Here is a 19,271-nt window from a genome sequence, read left to right as displayed (position 1 = left end):
GATGTGTGTTAGTTTGTAAATGGAAATACAACACAACTTTAAAGATCCTGCTCCATTTATTAAAATACTGACCTCTCTGTGAATAACACAAATTATCATGTGAACAAGGTCTCCGGGAGTTTTACTATAATAATACCTGTGGCTGTATCTAGTGGATATGTGTGGAAAAGATGGAAAGCAAGTTAATCCTATATAGCTTGAAGGAAATGCTGCATTATGGTGTCTGTTTTCCTTAACATACTTGAATGGTCGGTCCTTATAAACCTTGTGTTTTAATTACAGCAGCAGCAGCCTAAAGGAACTCTAAACATACTGGCTCCATATTCTTTTCACATCAGGGCTGTTAGACAGTATATGAACATCCAGGCCACATCCCGGACACAAATAAGATGTGGCCCTGTGTTTGCTGGGAAATTCTGCCTTCCCCCCCCCCAACACATGAGTTCATCCTATTGTACCACAACTCTGTCTCAAATATTCCAGCCAGGGTCAGGACAAAGTGTGGAGGGGTCAGTGTGTGTGTGTGTGTCATGAGCAGGAATGTGTGACGTCATTTAACCAAAACAGGGGGCACAAACACTGTAAATAGCCCCCCTTAACCACAAAAAACACACGCCCATACAGTAGTTTTATGGGTTTACCCCAATACATAAATTGTTTATGAGATGCTGGAAACTTTAAAAAGTTGTATCGGCGTGCCACCAGCCTTCCTGAATGTATTCTGAAATAATGTATCCTAAAAATAATGACCCATCCCCATTTGCTTTTCTTTGTTTTTCCTCCTCCTAAACCAATAAGCAGTGCTAGAAGAAGTATCCATATCTTTTAAATTAGGGGGAAAATAACTATATCACACTGTAGAAACACTCCATTAGAAAGTTCTGCATTGAAAGTGTTTATCATAGATAATATGTATTGTTATTTTAATAGAACGTACTTGGACTATGATAATTAAAAGTTCTCAAGGCAAAAAAATGGCTAAATGGTAGGCATAACTGTTATACTATCATATATAATATTAGAATAGTGATTCATAGAAGTTGGTGTAGTTAACTTAAAGCAGCATAAGCTATTGTTTGTTGTAGTTTCATATTTTAGTTTTGAAAGCTATGTCAAATCTTAATAAAGCAACAAACTGTCAAATAGCCGTGAAGTGGAGTAAAACGTCGCTACTACAGTTTTTCTCACACTCCCTGTTTAGCCCTTTAATTCTATGGAGCAAAAGGAAAATGCTGAAGTGTTTTGCTGACTCAAAGAGCAGCGACTGAGTCAACTAGCCCTGGATATTTTTAACAATAACACCGGATGTAAGGGAGCGGATGCATATCTGCCTCCAGGTTATTTTAATACGAGACACAGTTAGTAATACGCTAACGTTAAGCCCACTGTATGTTCAATGATACCAGGACTGAGATCTCAACGCAACGTTTACTCGCGGCTCAATTTGCGCACTGCACCTTTAAAAACAAACCGTTCCCTGCGTTCAGTCCCAAAGGTCGACCGGTCAGCCACGTACGGCTCTGTGCTTCCACGGTTCTCCGACGGTCCGGTCGTTAACGGCAGACGACTTCTTCCAGTTAACTGTCGCGACTTTAACGACATATTAGCTAGTTGGGACTACTTTGAAGTACTTTTTTTTCTCGACAGAGATGCGGAGGACATAGTTTTTGAATGAAGGTTCCCCGCTGGGACTGTAAAGCGGGAGGAGGGGGCAGTCCGCCGGGTCGTCCAGGCTGTGTGATCTGGGATCTGCTCACATTTATAACCAGACAGACGGCGACTTGTTCGGGGCAGAGCTGAGCTCGGACGGTTTCTCCGAGGAGGACGCAGAGTCTTCAACTTTTTTTTTATTCTTTACGCAGGACAACAATACGAAGGGGGACGTTTGGAATGAGAGAAAAGTTTCACCCTCGTCTCCTGTCAAGTCTACGAGCGGCTGGAGTTGTAAGCTATTAATTCACTCTGGAAATATCACTCTTTTAGACTTTAACCGTGATATATAACTACTTGTTACTTTACTTCATTGAAGCAGACATACCAAGTATCATAAAGATGGATAAATACGAGGATTTAGGACTCGAGGCGAGTAAGTTTATCGAGGACCTGAACATGTACGAAGCATCCAGAGACGGCTTGTTTCGGATGAGGAGGGATGCGGGAAATAACCCCGACTTTGAGGAGACGAGAAGAGTTTTTGCCACTAAAATGAGTAAAATACACATGCAGAAACAGCAAGAGGAGATGGCGAAAAACACCCAGGCCATGAAAATGAACGGGGCCCACAACAGCACATACTACACCAAAGACAGACCACCCATCAATAGTTACAGGCAACCACCGTGTGAAGCGGCCGCGAAGCCCCCGATGCTCTCTGGCCCTGTGCCGGGCACCACGTCTGGGACTCAGTACGCACCGTTTGACGGCCAGAAACACCACACCGGCGTTCAGTCTGAATCTCCAGCAGGCAGGGCGTATGGCTACGGAAACAATTACGAGAATAAGGAGCCGCATTCATACCAGTACAACACCGCTACTACTCCCCCCAGCCCAGGAAACGCGCCCACACACGCTCGTTACCCGGTCAGCCAGCCAGCTGCCTGGGCCTCATCCAGAGAGAGCCAGCTATCTACGTCTTCGTCTGGGTCTGGAGGCAGCAGCAGCTCGTCTAACCCTAACCCCCAGCGCCAGTCTGCACCTCCCACCGCCAACATCCTTCCATCCCATCAGATTCAGGCTGTCACCCCGTCTTTAAACCCGAGTCTACCCAGGGGATGGGCTGGAGAGCCTTCTGGCTCAGCTAAACCTGACTTCATCCCTGCCCTGCCTCTGAGTGCCTTCACAGCAGGAGCTGACCATTATGCACCATCTTCTCCAACTTCGAGACCCTCCACCAGCCACAATGGTGCTCTGGCAGCGTCCTTGCTCCTACCTGAACCTTTTGAAACGCCTCTACCCAAAACCCAGGTGGCATCTGCTGCCTTGATTCCTGGCAATGTGTCCAAAAGCAGCAGCCAGGGTCAAGGCCGGGGCCAGATACCGGTCTGTGGACACGCCGTTGGTGCTGAAGCTGAGATGCTGTGCCCCTCCAAGCCTGTGCCACTACCCTGTCAGCCTCTCCTCGCACAGACCCCCGAACAGGGGCCTTCAGCAGCTGAAATAAAGCTAGAAGCTCTCACTAATCGACTGGAAAAGGAGATGGATGCCCAACCAAAGGCTGACTACTTTGGTAAGGCAGTTTAAACTATCCAAATTCAACAGGGTTCTTCTGTCAGTGTAGGCCAGGGCTGTACAAAAAACATTGAAAGACAGAACCGCCCACCCACAGTTCACAACATGAATCCACTTGTTTTTGATTTCATATTTACATGCACACACTGTCACCCTTTGTCACTCTTCTTCTGTGTTTCCCGTACACACAGACGCACACATTTATTCTGTTTCTGTGTCTTGATCATGAGTGCAACCCAATTGTCAAGAGTCTTTGGTCTTTGTTTGGTGGTATTCCTGATGGTCTTTGCTGATAAAATAGCTAAACTTATGAGGCAAGCTTCTCTTTTTTTATTCTGTGGAATGCAGACAGAATCATTTCCTTTTTTTAAATGATTCATTGTATGCCCACTTGGCAGCTGAAACAAACCCTCGAGCAGTAAAAGTGGGGCCAAGGCCAGACAGAAGAATGTTGCCCCCCATCTCCTCCCACACATTTAATGTATTACGAGACAACATCAATGAAGAAACTCATTAGTTAGACCTTGATCACTTCCGTCAGCTCTGTGACAGTTCTAATGTTAGTTCCCATAGCAGTAGCATTGGCACATTATATCATCACAGATCTGTGATCTTTGTGAGCATGCCGTGCAACACCTGTGGTGGTTAGTTCTGGTATTTCGGGGCCCACTGGGAACAAGGGACCATGGCTGTTGTATTATGATAAAGAAGACAACACGCGTTTATCTTGAAGATCATTTTGTGCTTGTGAAGTTTTATGATCTAGTACCCTTGTATTTGTTGGAATTATATGCATTTCAGATTCCTCACATTATTACAAATACATAAAAGAAGGAGTAAAGTCTCCAATACACAAGGTCACTGGCCGAGCAACAGAGGTGGGATGGGTTGTATAATAATGTCCATCATCAGCAGAGGGCTCTGGTTTCTATTCCTCTTATCACTGCTTGTAGCGCTCTAGCTGCTCTATCTGGACTGTAGGAGCGCAATCATTAAATGAACACATGCTTTGCTGTGAGGTCAGCTGAAAGACTGTTGTAGATACACAGTGAATAGGTGAGATATGCTGTACGTTGCTGGGAGTGTGTTTGTCTCAGAGGAAGCCTGTGCTCACATGTTAGCCAGGAGTTCAGAGCCAAGGCCATTCGTGACAACGGGATGTCCCCCTATGGGAAAGCATGACATAAGAGAGAGAGAGCGTGGGATGGGTGATATCGTGTTTGAAGCCACAGAGCACCACCTTAACACACACACACACACACACACACACACACACACACACACACACATAGCCCACCATTGCCTCCTTGTCGAAAGGGATTTCACAATTTGACCCCCGGCGTGCTTATATTAGTGTGTAAGGAAAGATGTTATGGCACACGTCACTGTCACGACAAGGCTCACAAATAGCACAGTGATGTGTGGTAGAGCACAGTGTGCAATCAGCTCAAGTGTAGGTTTGAAGTCATACAATATAGGGCTTTTTTTTCACACGCGTTCCCACATAGACGTAGCCCACACATGGCTCCTGTTTGGAGTTTTCCACTAGACCGAGGCTTGTCCTCTGAGTCATGCTTTTAATGCCAGAAAAAAACGTGTGCAGGCCAGTATTCTTGACAAACTCAAGTGTTGTCATGGAAGACCTTCTTATAGTAAAATATGTACATGCATTCTGTTAAGCACCTTTAGTATATTGTCATATTTGTTGATCCCATTATGTTTGAAGGTTGTCAGGTTAAAGCTACGGTTTTCTGTGAGTCTGACGGAAAGAACATAATGTGCCTCTAAAAGTCTCTTCCAGTTTAACTGAGCTGTGTCCACACAGGACGGGCTGGGATTCATCAGAATTCCCAACCGTACCCCAAGTGCGGATTGGCAAAATTGCAGCTGGAGGTTCTGGGAAAGTGAGTCCAGTGCCAAACGGCTGCACCAGGGGGAACACTGAAGGAAGAGAGTGAGGAATTTTAGATATGAGGTCTTAAGTGGGGCGTCCCAGTCAAGTTTAGAAGTGTCTGCCATGTTGAATGGATGAGTAGACAAACAGAGAGATTTAGGAACAAGTTCGTAAGATGCTTCTTTGTCCTCGGCCACAAGAGCCTGAGTCCTCGGCCACAAGAGCCCCCCGACTTTCTCACACACACACACACACACACACACACACACACACACACACACACACACGTGCACATTCGGTTAAGCATTTACTGTTGTGTTAAGATGGAGGATTAATTTATCCCATCTGGCTGTTGAGTGGAAAACTTTGTCAGAACTCTTCCCAGGGATTCTTGGCTTGTGCTCTGGCAGGCATTTGGAGGCTTTCTTTTATGTGTGTGTGTGTGTGTGTGTGTGTGAGAGATATATATCCTCTCATGCATATCTGTGCGTCTGTTGGTCTATCAATATACGGCCTATATGGTGTCTGTGTGTAAAAGTTTGATAATGATGCCATAGTGACACAGCCTTCAGCACATGTCAGTGAATGAGAGTGTAATGTACATATGTTTGCTACTTTAGAAGTTGTGTTCATTATATTGAGTGGTGGACGTGTTATAGATGGAGATTAGTCCATTTATAGTGAGAAAGGTTATCTTCTATTGCTCAGTCCTTTAAAGTTATTCTTAAAAATCTTATTACTTAGTGGTTGATTTGCTACTTTTCATATTTTCATCATGTTGTGGATGTGTCATATATAAATCTGAAACTTTGGGGCTAACTGTAGAAGTGATAACACTCAACAGCTGCTACAATGTGCAGTCTCTTTAGTCAGTTAGTGGTGTGTTGGCCAGCGATCGGCCATCTACTGGCAGTTTTGACAACTGGGAAAGGTGAGGGGGGGTAGGTGGGGTGCAGTTTTGGCATGTTTTGCTTCCCCTCCCCCCTCTTGAAGCAGGCAGTCAGGCTCCTGAATAATCACGCTGTTTAGGAATATGGGACTCTGGCCAAAGACAGACTTGTAGCAGTCCAATCGGCAAGGAGTTTATTATGAAAACAAGGATTTGTTTTGGCCCCAAACAGGAAAGGAAAAGAGTGAATGGACTTTTACTGCATTTCTGTTCACATGGAGCATACGAATCAAAGCTATAAAGAAAGTAAGGAAAAATCTATTTGGCCCACTGAATGATCTCGAAAAAGTAGACTGTATGTGTTCCTGTTTGTTCTCTGACATGAATAGTTTACAGAAGACAAGCAGAAAATGTGATTTGAAGGACCTTCACTCATTCATTCATTTCATTCCTTCACGATCATTTCAGTAGTTTGAGGGGAATGAATACTTTATTGTGTTTTCATGTAAACAAATAGCTTACATAAGATCCACATTCTTCTGCTTTCTAATAATATCCCTCTATTATCTCTAAATCTTCTTTCCAGCCTTTGGGGCACCCGATGATGTGTCCTTTGTTGTGGCATTAGGAGAGGCTTTAGCTGAATTATATATAACCCTGTTGTATATTGCATTACTGAACGTCTAAGAAAAGAAAAACATTTGAAGGTTATTAAATGTAACAGTGTGTTTTTTAGGGGAGGCAGCTGCGTGATATGTGTTGGATACAGTGAAAACAGAAGTTTCTTTGTCAGTGCTCTAGCAGGACCTGGGCTGGGCTCTTCTGCTGAGCTCTATTTCTTCATCTCCAGGGAGTTATTTAAAAAAAAAAACCACACACACACACACACACACAAATAACCTTATGCACGCACATCTTCACACTAAAAGAGAAGCTTGAGGTCTTGCTTTCATCGGTGCCATTGCCCTCTGTTACTTAAAGTAGATACTTTGTGATTGGAAGGTCATATCATACTGTATCTGATTGATTTAGCAGCTAGCTGACGACCCATTACCGTTTATCGCTCCATGCCATAGAGTGCACGCTCAGAGGGAAAGATGGAGATTGGCAGGGAATTGGTGCGAAGAAAGATGATATATCCATGCCAGGTCTCAGGAAAGTAGTGTTGCATAAGCAGCTCCAGATAAATACAAAAGAAGTTTTGTATTAATCACATGGAAACCCTGTGTTTTTGATGAGCAGTCCAAAGTCAAAGGAGAGATTATATAATGTTGCATGGCATGCTCTCATGTGATTTACCTTCAGGTCTTTCAGGCTTTTATCTTTTTTTTCTTCTTCTTTTTTTACATTGTTCTCAGCACATACTTGGTCTGGATGAGTGGATGAATTAATATTGAGTAGACTCCAGTGTCTTGATATCAAGCCACATTGAATGTGTGTGTAGTTCGGGTAGGAACATTTTGATTTTGATCAAAGTTTTTATTACCAGACTTTTCAGTCTCTGAGCCAAGTCAAATAAGCAAATCGGGATATATTTCCCCTCTCAATGTTACAGCTTCCTGACTTTTTGAAGTGATTTTTTTTCTTTGTCTCCATTGTTTTTGTCTGGATTAATCTGGATCACAGCGTCTCTTAATTCCCCTTTATCTTGATACAATAGACGTGTGTTAGTTTATATCTCAGGTTTAGTATTGATTTGGTTGGGTCGATGTCTACATCAAAATGTTAATTAAATGCATAAGTGGCTTAAATGTGTGTCTCCCTGTGACTTTCCATATGCTGTGTTGTGTTCCAGGCGTCTGTGTTAAGTGCAACAAGGCGGTGTATGGAGCCACCCAGGCCTGCCAAGCTATGGGAAGCCTCTACCATGACAGCTGCTTCACCTGCAGCGCCTGCAGTAAGTACACATAGACAGCATACCTTCACTGACACTTTCATCTGCTCATGTCACCTCCCAACTAATAGGCTGCCAAAGACCCCGTTCTCTTGATTAAAAGTTGTACTTTCTTCCTCAGTCAGTCGTTGCCCTGAGCAAAAACCAACAATTATTTGGGGATTACTGTCCTGTGCTTACTGGTGTTTGGTTTCTGGGTGTGCCAGTCACTCCTCCAGCCCACACAAAGACACACGAGCGAGACTCTCTGCCGACCTGGTTTAACCACCAGTCAATAAAATAACCTTTAGCAGAGTTAGATGGACTGTATCCAAGTCTGGTGTAGAGCTCGAGAATAAAAATCATTGACTTAAGAAACCAAAAAGACGGGGACACTTTGTGACACAACAAGAGAATCAATAATGGCTTGAAGCATCATGTTCTGGTGGTAGCTACGGGGCTTATTTGTTTAGAAATACAACCACTTGAAAGACAATATTTGTTCTTTGTTTGTGTTCTTTTGATTTAAATTACCAGATGCAGATGCAGTTTTTAAGACAGATTGCATTCAAACAACATTACATTGTACACAGTTGGACAAGTTACAAAAAGTTTTCACTGCTTGAAAGTGAACCGATCTGTGTAGCAGGTTTCAATGGACCACTCATTCATCGCTGCACTGGCCAGGTTTATTTGGTCAGTGTACCGGGCCAATGAGGTACAGCCAGGTGTCAGTCGAGGCTCATCACCCTGGCTGCTCTGTCTGAGGTATGTGTGACCTGTAGTTTCCCGACTGGACAGCCGTGCACCTCCCTAGTTGAAGAACGTCCTGGCTTTGTGCTCCGACCAATTAAAATCTCTGTCCCAATTATAAGATGGGTATGTGGAGAATGTGAGGCACTGTGGTGACCTCCGCTCGGGCTTATTATTCTGCAGCACCTTTGACCTTGCTGCTTACGCCCCCAAATATATGATTAACATCTCCGTGTTTTCTTTTACCCCTCGTCCTGTGTGTTTATACATGTGTGTGTGTGTGAGAGCGAGGAGATGAAAAAGAGGAGACATGGGGACGGGGACGGGAACGGGGGGGTGTTACTCACCACATACCTCTCATACCTTGCTCCATGTGAGAGCATAAGGGTTGTGCTCGCTGTGAGTGGCCCCCAGGGAAAAGCATCTCAGCTGGGGGGGGGGGCAGGCATAGGGGCCCTCAGTAGGTCCGGCTCCAGGAGGACACTGGCTGCTGTTATGTCAGCTGAGGTGGGAGGACAGTGTGGGACAGGGAGGCCATTCAGTGAGAGCACAGCGCACTCAGCCAGCAGGCAGGGGCACGCTGACACATGCGCGTACTCATGGCTGTGCCCACACAGTAAACAGCACAATGCAGTTGAATATACAGAGCCTGTATACTAAGCATCCCTTCTCATCTTCCTCCAGAGTCAGTATGTCAAGAAATCTGCCATTCTTTGTGGAGTTGCATAACATGTTTTATGACTGTGAACTCCCTCTCACGCCCTCACCCCCCACCAGTTCCTCTGAGGTGACTGAGAGGAGAACGTTCAGGCCGCATGTCTGCGATTCAGTACTCTGGGCTTCCCTCCAGGCTAATCATCGACTGAATACAAACAGTAAACGGAACAACTCGACTCCAGTTGGAGATTAAGCTCAAGTTTGTTAACAGGGGAACTAGTTTACACATTAGCCAACTCAAATAATAATATAAGTACAAATAAATCAATTGCCTCTCCTTATATGAGACTCTGATATTCTTTCCAGTATATTTATTGTTTTTAAGGAACTCTGTCAGATTCTGCTTTCATAATATCAGGCGCTTGTCCCAGCCAGTCGGCAGGCTTTGGAGAATACCAACAAGGATCTAATTGGTACATTGTATGCTAACATCTGGTGGGTAGATTGTCAGCACCTTGACCAAACACCCCAGGTGCTGTTCACAGTCAGAGAAATGCATTCAGACTACCAGAAAGCACTTCTTCTAAATGCAGGAAAGATTAAACATACATAGATATCTTTAGCAGGGCAGGAGGTGAGACTTAATCTCATAGAAAACAATCTACTAATGTGAGATTGGTATATTTGGTATATGTTGCTTTTGTTTTTGCTAATTTACTCACAGGAAAGAACATAGTTTGAGTCCCCATTAGGAGGACACAGCAGAGTAATTGTGAATGTCTTATTTTCTGAATGGGATTACATAAAGAAATTCATAGAATGTTTTAATTAGAAAACGGCTTTGTGTTTTGTTCTGTCCCTCAGGTGTTTTACATTTTTCTGAAAGCGCAACAGTCGCAGTTCATTTCAAATAGTCAGTCCTGACTCCTGACTTTAATTAGGCTCTTATCTCTCCGGAAAGCTCAGAGCCTTCCCTCTCTGACTCACTGGGAAAGAAGACTGTGAAGAGGAGGGATGGCCCATATCTCACTTCCTCCCCCTGTCCTCATTCCCCTTTTCCTTTAGGGACACAGTGCCAGGACTGTCTTCAGTAATTGCCCGAGGCCAGCTCCACACCTCGGGCCGATCAAAATGACTCGTCTCCTCTTAAGTTAGTTATTGCGTTAGCCTTGGCCACATCTTGCTTGCATGACCATTATCATTCTATTAAAGTAAGGTAATGTATTTGTGAACTGCTGGTTCAGAGAATGTCATGTGCCATTTATATAAAAAAAATGAATCACAAGGTTTCAGTTCATGTCTTTGTTTCAGTTCTCTACTTTGTTTTTGCCTCTGATTCTATGTGTAGTTTTGGCTTTTTTCAATCAAAATATTATAGTAGAATAGTACATTTTGTGGAAAATGAATCGATAAACTATTTAGGGTAAAGATAACCATACAGGTCTGCTTTTAGCTAATACAGCAAATCAAAGTGCTTCATCACATGGATGCAAATAGAAAGCCCTATTATTTAAAATGTCCTTTACTGGGGCTATGCCTTCAGCTGCATTTCCTCTCATCTTAAGAAGAAAACTGTGAAATAGTGGCTAAATGACTGTGAGACTATCTGGATACAAACATTCAGGTAAACAGAGCGTGGGAGATAAAGAAGGCTCCTGTTCACCAAGGTTAACCCCCTCGTCTCCTCTGCTGTCCCCTCCTTCACCTCCCCACTCACAAAATGTCAGGAATGTTTTCTCTTCCTGTGGGACCTGGGCAAGAATAGCTATGTGAAGTGGTTTTGCTGTGTGTGTGTGTGTGTGTGTGTGTGTGTGTGTGTGCTGCTATAAGAAGCCAGCTCCAGACCATAGACCTATTAAAGCACACAGAGAGACAGGAAGCATACGAGGCATGTGGAAAGACACCAGAAAAGAACAAAGAAGAAGAATAGCAGGTGGTTGTAGGTCTTGGCCTCTGGTTGCCGTGAAATCCAATATAGCAGAGTGTTAAAGCTATTGCACCTGCCCACTAATTGAATTTAATCAGCATTTTTACTCTCACGTGTTTGATCCAGATGTGTTCCTTGTCCGACTGCAACCCACTCTGTGCCCCAGCAACATTATATTAAGACACCAGCACACCAAAGATCCATTTGTTTGATTTATCTGCCCGGAATTCAGCAAGATATAATGAATATTGCAAGAGGGTCCATTACCTTACAATGGGTGTAATTAATCACCGTGGCCTTTATGCATTAGCGCTCTAACTATTTTCTGAGACTGGCCTCATCTCATAGTGTTGCAAGATTTTCCAGTAAGATAATTCAACATTCTATCGTTGACTTACCTTTTCTCGTCTGCTTTAATCTACTTACTGTAATTCAATAATAAGAATATGTTTTCTTTTTTTTCTCAGAGTACCAGGTGCTGCTGTGTTTTGCTCTAATGAAATGATTCAAATGGACTTTTCTGTGTCCGTTCCTGCAGGTCGGAGGCTGAGAGGGAAGGCGTTCTACTATGTCGGAGGAAGGGTTTTCTGTGAAGAGGACTTTCTGGTGAGCGGTCAATACACAATCAATATTTTGTACACCTCCACTGAGGTATGTGGCCTTGTGACATTTGTTGCATTAGGTTGAGATGACACACAGTACATTCCGTTTGTACTTAAATCACCTTATCGTACACACTTAATAATCAACCTATACTCAACTTGCCAGCCTTTAACTTAAATACTAAATATTGGTTAGAGACTGTGACCTTATCGGCAGTTTCTTGCATCTAATGCCGCTGATTTATATCGGTTTCCTCCCCTGGGTGGGACTGGAAGGAGGTCAGTAACTGGAGAGGCTGCTTCACTGTGGTTCATAGGGTGGAGGGCAGTCAGGCCATTCACAACAGTGCAGAATGACTGTATGTACTTTGCAAAAATAGAAACCTTTCAGTATGCATAATCATAGGACGTACATTAAACACAATTGGTAAAATTTGTTGTAATTTCCAACACACATTTTCCATTGTGCATGTTCTCATAGGAAATCCATCTTTTTTTGGGTTGTATTTTCCCAACTAATCCTTCACACTGTCAGTAGCTCTGTGCGTGTTTACCTCTTGAGCCCTTCGCAAAAGACCTCATCTAATTCACTTTCCACCAAAGGCTCCTAGTTGCTCAATTAAAATCCAAATTTATACTGAATTAAATTTGCTCTGGCTTTCTCCCTCTACGTGCTGTTAATTACGTCTGCTCTTCTGTTAGTGTGGCCTCTGCTAACTGACACTGCTCATACATATTAACACATGATGAAGCTGAGCTGACTGATTCAAACACTGTATCCGTTAAATACCTATCTCGGGAACCACACCATATTGACTTTTGTTCAGTAATTCGCACACTTAGAGTGCAGTGCTTGCCTCAGAGAGAGAACGTTTAAGCAGTTTTAAAGAGGGGTTTTAGTAAAACTACACATGTTAAACCACCATGTAGTTTACTTTGGATTATGTCTGGGAGACATTGTGGAGCTGTTTAGCGCTCAGTCTGAAACAGAGAGTCAAGAGATTTCAGTCAACCATTAAATCACCAAATTCCAATGACTTCACTGTCGTCTTTTCTCTGCCTGTTGAAGTACTCTGGTTTCCAGCAGTCTGCAGACAAGTGCAACGCGTGTGGACATCTGATCATGGACATGGTGAGTGTCTGTTCCTTCCCTCCAGTTGTGTGTACTTTTGAGGGATTTGTCTGCCTGTGTGTGTTTGTGTGAATGGGTCCGAGCCAAGTGATCTCAGCAGACTTCAGCCTAAATAAGCTTTCTGTGGGCACATCTGGATAAAGACTCAAGAGGAAGCATTGGCTCTGCATGTGCATCCCTCCCTCCCTCACACACACACACACACACACACACACACACACACACACAGAGACTCATGGGTAAAAATGAATCAGGAAGTGACGCAGCATATGAAGGATTTGTTTTAGACATGATTCTAAACATCTTCTCCATCCAGCAGACAGAGATGAAGGCGCTGCCTGCTTTAGCTTCAGATCTACACATTTAAAATGCTGTATCTCATAGCAGCAATCTGTTAACTTAACCACTGAGATGGTGTTTGTATATTATGTACATATTTCTGTATGCAACATACAACATATTGTCTTCTTTTGTCTTAAATTAGCTAGAGAAAGCTTAGTATGTTAATTGAATTGCTATGTTTCCCTTTTAGCTTAATTTAATAGGTATAATTCTTTGTTTTCAGGATACAGTATATATATATATATATATATGTATATATTACCTGAGTATAATATACCCACATTTAAAGTTCATCTAATCTAAAGGGAAATATTTTTTAAGAACAATGACTATTTTAATATGATTGGATATGAATTGTGAGGAATGAATTAGATTCATTCATCACTCATTTCTCTCTTTATAGATCCTACAGGCCCTCGGGAAGTCTTACCACCCTGGCTGTTTCCGCTGTGTCATCTGTAATGAGAGCCTTGACGGAGTGCCCTTCACTGTGGACACTGAAAATAAGATCTACTGTCTCAAAGACTACCACAGGTGAGTGTCACTTATGTTTTGTCACAGTATTTCAAAGAAACAAGATGATCGCATTATCTGGATTTAGCTGTGGGGTAAATTAGTTTACACTGGAAAAGGTCTAGGTGTCTTATTCCAGATGACAGCACAGCCCCTGAACATTTCCCTCGCTGCTGCAGGATGTGGCTGAGAAGGGTCGACTGAGTCTATTTGCCACGTGTGGCAGACACATGAGAAGTGTAGTCAGGGATGAAAGGAGAGGGAGGGGGAGGGAGAAAAGATCACTGTCCAGTTAGAGGTGTGAAGAGTGGCGTGCAGCCACGGCTCCTCAGCAACATGCTCTGTAACGGCCAAAACAGAGCTTCTAACATCTGAGTGAAAAATCTACAGAGAACATTTTGATTGTTGTTGTGCCTGTTAGCCACTTATAGAAACTGCATTTAAAGTTATAACCTGTAGCACTTCAACCTTAACAGAAGCCCTACAGTTGCAGCCGTTCTCCTCCCTGCTGGGACAACATGTACAGCACAGCGAGGCACGTGGACGATCGCTGTCTGGAAGCTCTCACAAGTTCTCTACGCTGATTCAATCAGACAAACCTTATTGTGTGTATACAGTATGTGTTTGACTTTTAGCCACAGTCATGCCTGTCCACACTGAGAGGCCCTTTGTTATTCCCTCAGACATCCAGGTGCCAGCCATGTGTGTGGAAAGAAAGAATTAATTTAGCTTTTTTATTTTTCTGCTCCTATTTGAATGCGGGGAATCACGTGTGTGAGGGAAAGCCAGCACATCTGCAAACCGGCCATCTTGAATCTAGTCAGGGTTAGGCCAGGGGAGAAAGAGAGAGGGAGGGGTAACAGGTTTAGGTGTCGGGAGAGAGACATCAAATATTAACTGTAACCTTTTTAGTCTTTGGATAGAGTGGCTTCAAATTCAGGACATGAACTTATTTGAGTGCAGTTCAAACTGATCTATGAAAACCTGTCTCCTCATGCTCTCCCAGGGTCCTGGCGCCTAAATGTGCATCCTGTAACCAGCCCATCCTGCCCTCAGAGGTAAGCTACCATTCACCTGTATTTATGACTGGGTCATGATGAAACATTATCACGTTATAGTCTTTCTATATCATCATGTTTTTGACCAAATTCTCCTATCAAGATATTGTGGTTAACTGTGGTCTAAATCAATACGTTTAACATCACACGTTGACATCCTTGGTGTTAAATGTACAGGATCGGGGTTTTGTTTCACTCACTGAGATGAGGGTTTTAACATAGGATTTAGAATACTTCAGTGGATATCTAAATGCGTTGATGTTAAGATAATGCTCTGCTAATAAGCACAAAACTAGTTTTATCCATACTGCGTGCCCGAATGAATACTGTGTGTGTGTTTATTATTATGCTCCTGGCAGTGCAGTAGTTTTAGGATGAAGTGCTGTCAAAGCTCCAAAAGACAAGTTTCAATGCAGAGGGAGTGTAACATGAATTCCAGCATGGTGGGAATGATCAACTTTATACCTTCATTACATCTAGAAGTTGTTCACTTTTACCTTTAACCACCAGATGCTCAGCAGATTATGAATCCTTCTCTGCTCGTGTTTACTCAGCTATGACCCAAACACAGAACTAAGCTGCACAAGTAGCATCTAGTTCAATATAGCCATATTTCCCTCTGGACTACAGGTCAAATGAGGCCTGATATCTCTGGGCTTTGATTTGATGCGGTGTCAAGGAGGAGCAGATTGATAGTCAGGAGCAGTACAGTTCACACGCAGGCAGGACGTGCTGGCAAAAGCAAAGAAATGTCCAAAATTAGAGTTGGCTTTGCTGGAATGTCCCCTGCCCTCCCCTTTGAGTAAGCAGTGAGGCCGGTATTTAGAGGAGAGGTAGTGTGTGTGTGTGTGTGTGTGTGTGTGTGTGTGTGTGTGTGTGTGTTTTGGGGTGGGGGGCTTTGTCTCTGTGCTTTTATGTAAGCTGTTGTTACGGATGTTCAGGGGAGTTCCCTCTAAGGCTGATATTGTAATCAGAGAAAGATGACTGAAACAGAAATACCTCCTGTCTTGAGGACAAAGAGCACACACACATTAAATGTACAGATACAGGGTCTTTGTACTTATTTATAAATGATTTACCGCGGTCTTTGGCGAAACACCAAAGACCGTGTGTCTCCACCAAAACAGCTTTTTGGACCCTCACCAGTCTGGGTTCAAAGTGGGTCACTCGACAGAGACGGCCCTCCTTGCGGTGACAGAGTCGCTTCACGCCGCGAGAGCTAACTCTCTCTCCTCTGTCCTGATTCTCCTGGACTTGTCTTTGGCGAAACACCAAACACCGTGTGTCCGAAACGACTGTCTTCTTCTGGCAAAGATTTGCTTCATTTGTCTGTCTGACTTTCATTCCAGGGGTCTGATGAAACCATCCGAGTTGTATCCATGGACAAAGACTATCATGTGGAATGCTATCACTGTGAGGTGGGTTAAAGAAAACTAAATGTCACATTTCTCTGAAGCTTTGCGTTTGAAAGCATGCGTGTTTAGTGGCTCTGAGCCAGGGACCCTCTGAATGGCTCATTAAGAGATATCATAATGAGTAGATCCCTGATCTTAATTGCAGTCTTGGCGGTAATGACATACTGCTGAGGAGAGCAGGTATGCAACATCTCATCATCCCTATCTCATCTTTTCACTCAAGTGCCTCTTCTTTTTGTTGTACCAAAGGCTGATTGACAGCTGCTGTTCTTTCACTACATGAAAATAAAAATCAGTGGGCCGTGGGGAGCAGCACCCTGTTTTTTTGTTAATCATTCAAGCTGTTCAAAGAGGAGCATCTTGACATTAGAATGATGTCTTTGTAAACATTCCTGTCTTGAAACGTCAAGCCAAAAGGCAGATAATGAATTATGAGAATAAGTTCTATTCATTTTATGTGTGATTGTTTTACATAATCTTCTTGTATTGTATTACCTTTTCATAACTATGCCAAGGATATTGCAGAAAACATTTATTTATAATTTTTCACGCTGATGTATGTATGTGTGTATAATTATATCTTTGCTATATTATCTATGTCATTATCATTTTATTTATTAATTTATAAATACCTCAGGTCTCACTTGTAAATGAGATCTTAAACTCAATGTGACTTCCTAATTAAATCCAGAATATATAAAGGAATCCTTTATTGACCAGAGCTTCTTTTTTTTCTTTTCTTTTTTTTCCGGTATGCACATATTTGAGATTTGCTAATATGATGAGTTTAAATCATTTCGTAAATGTAGAAATGAATCTGTTCTAAAAGCTGTCTTTACACACTATCGCGGTAATTATTGCTGTCCAATCTGTCAGTGCTGTGAAAATGAGGTCAATGCAGAGCAGATATCAGAGCAATTATCCTCTGTCCTTCTACTGAAGCTCTTGTATGCTGTCAGCGGATGTGTCTCACCCTTGTTCCTCCTCTGTGTTGATCAGGACTGTAAGATGGAGCTGAACGACGAGGAGGGTCACCGCTGCTACCCTCTGAACGGCCACCTCCTCTGCCACTCCTGCCACCTGAAGCACATGGAGCCTGGCTGCTCCTCTCCTGTGGCTGCAGCCGCCTCCTACTGACACTGCAGTGGGTGGAGGGAGACACCTGGTGGATAAGTGGAGGAACTGCCAAAGCGTGACTGACAACAGGAGTCGACGTGTGCAATTCTTGTTGTAAAGGATTGATTAATGCAATGCATCCGATCATACTCTGCTTTGATGTGTATTTTCACAGGAATGTTAATGAAGTTTCCGTTACGCCTAAAGAGGTTTTCACCCAATGATGAAGGATTGTAATACACCAAAGCCCTACTTTGAATACAGTGAGGCATCGCGTTATACCTGCTGCATCTGGACTTTGTGTGGCCATAGGTTTTTTTAAATGTAAATATCACTTGCATTGGCTGTGTAAATATCTGGTAGTCAACTCATTTTTAGAAACAATGTACCTTCAACTTCATGTTCAATCCAATTCAATCCATAAATGATCTGCTTCTGCTGGCTTATTAGCTATGCTGCGGGGAAATAATGATTCAATCATGCTAAAGTTTCCACATGCAATAATAGCAGCTGGTGTGTATTTATATAAGATAAATATGCAAAAGAGTAACAGACTGGCGTTGAGCATCATTATAAAAATGAAAACAATTTTCCAATTTTCAACCAGTTACAGAAAGTTACTCTTTTCTTCTCAAGGTGGTAGCTGCACAAACACTCTGTAAAAGGCTTCTATTTGTTGACCTGCACACATGAGCCATTATTGTGCGCATTATTATGTCCTGTATGATCATATCAAATGCTAACTCTTTAGCATGACCATTCCATAGAAATATTAAACAATGCCATTATCCCACAGGTTGCAATGCCTTTGTGTGCTTAGGGCCGACCATTTCACAGTCGTATAAAACATTCTTTTTTGTTAAGTCGAGCAAGAGTGCTTCAGAGAGCCAGGTCCAAATGTTCTCAATCAACAGTCATCATCTGGCAAATCAAACTCTGTTCTAAGCACTTAAAGATCGATTTGTGAGTTTTTGATTCACCTATGGAGAGGTTGGTATTAGGCTTGATCGATGTATTTTGCTACGTTTGCAAACATATATTTTAAAAGATATATATTGTAGCCCTATATTCATTTACTTTTGTTTCATTTTGACTCGTGCAAAACCCCTTAAATACGAATTTGATTGCAGTGGTAATTACAGTTTTTGATTGTCTAGCTTTGCCATCCAAATTCTATTCATGTCTTCAGTTTACTAACTAAAACCTTGCCTGTCATTTGAGTTCCTTTTTCGTAGATTAAGAGCAACAGAACATAACATATATGAGTGTTGTCAAGAAAATATTTAATAAATGCATTGCAATAGGACAAACCTCAATTTCAATTTGGTTCTTTCTTTTTTTTTTTTTTTTTACATAAAAGGGTACATTCAAAAAAGACATGCTGACTGTGGTCCTGCACTGTAGATTGAGGACAAACACAAATACAGTTCTCAACCTGCAGAACTTGCCTGATATCGAACAGATTTTCTAATATGTACACATAAACTGGGGAACATGGGGGGTCTTGCTTGTCTGCAGAATTTCCTCTTTTCTTTCTTTTCTTCTTAATTGTAAATCTCAAATAACAATATAGATGAAGACAACGAGTATGTGATATACGGCTCTGAAACTAGGCGACTTCATCGATTTCTAAAAAAGTGGTCGAGTCATTCAGGAGTCGAACATGCAATCTTCTGATCCACAGTCAGACACCATATCCATTGAGGCTTCTGGCCCATTTAGCTAATTATGATTGGACAAAACGTGGAAATTCTTGGTAGTGATGGCAACACGATTGGCTCTCACATATGGGGCTGCGATTGTCTTCTTCTTGCCAGCATTGAAGAAGTAGTGCATTATTCTACGTAAGATACCAAGAATAACCTGAAATAC

At 42.6% G+C, this 19,271-nt stretch overlaps 1 protein-coding gene across 1 annotated transcript; it reads left to right on the top strand.

The window, feature by feature from the left end:
• Positions 1-1,436: 1,436 nt before the first annotated feature.
• LOC137891224 (LIM domain-containing protein 1) lies at positions 1,437-18,715 on the top strand. Its single transcript, XM_068735737.1, has 8 exons — positions 1,437-3,226; positions 7,807-7,908; positions 11,760-11,827; positions 12,893-12,955; positions 13,701-13,831; positions 14,817-14,868; positions 16,218-16,286; positions 17,283-18,715. Exons 1-8 carry the CDS (start codon positions 2,053-2,055, stop codon positions 17,418-17,420), a joined length of 1,797 nt encoding a protein of 598 aa, XP_068591838.1. The 5' UTR covers positions 1,437-2,052; the 3' UTR covers positions 17,421-18,715.
• Positions 18,716-19,271: the final 556 nt, after the last annotated feature.

Source organism: Cebidichthys violaceus, unplaced genomic scaffold, assembly GCF_023349555.1.
Source record: "Cebidichthys violaceus isolate CVI_PGR_0920_01 unplaced genomic scaffold, fCebVio1.0.p SCAF_7, whole genome shotgun sequence".
In the NCBI taxonomy this organism is placed as follows: domain Eukaryota; kingdom Metazoa; phylum Chordata; class Actinopteri; order Perciformes; family Stichaeidae; genus Cebidichthys; species Cebidichthys violaceus.
Note: the sequence above shows the minus strand (reverse complement) of the source record. Positions and strands in the feature narration are given on the sequence as shown.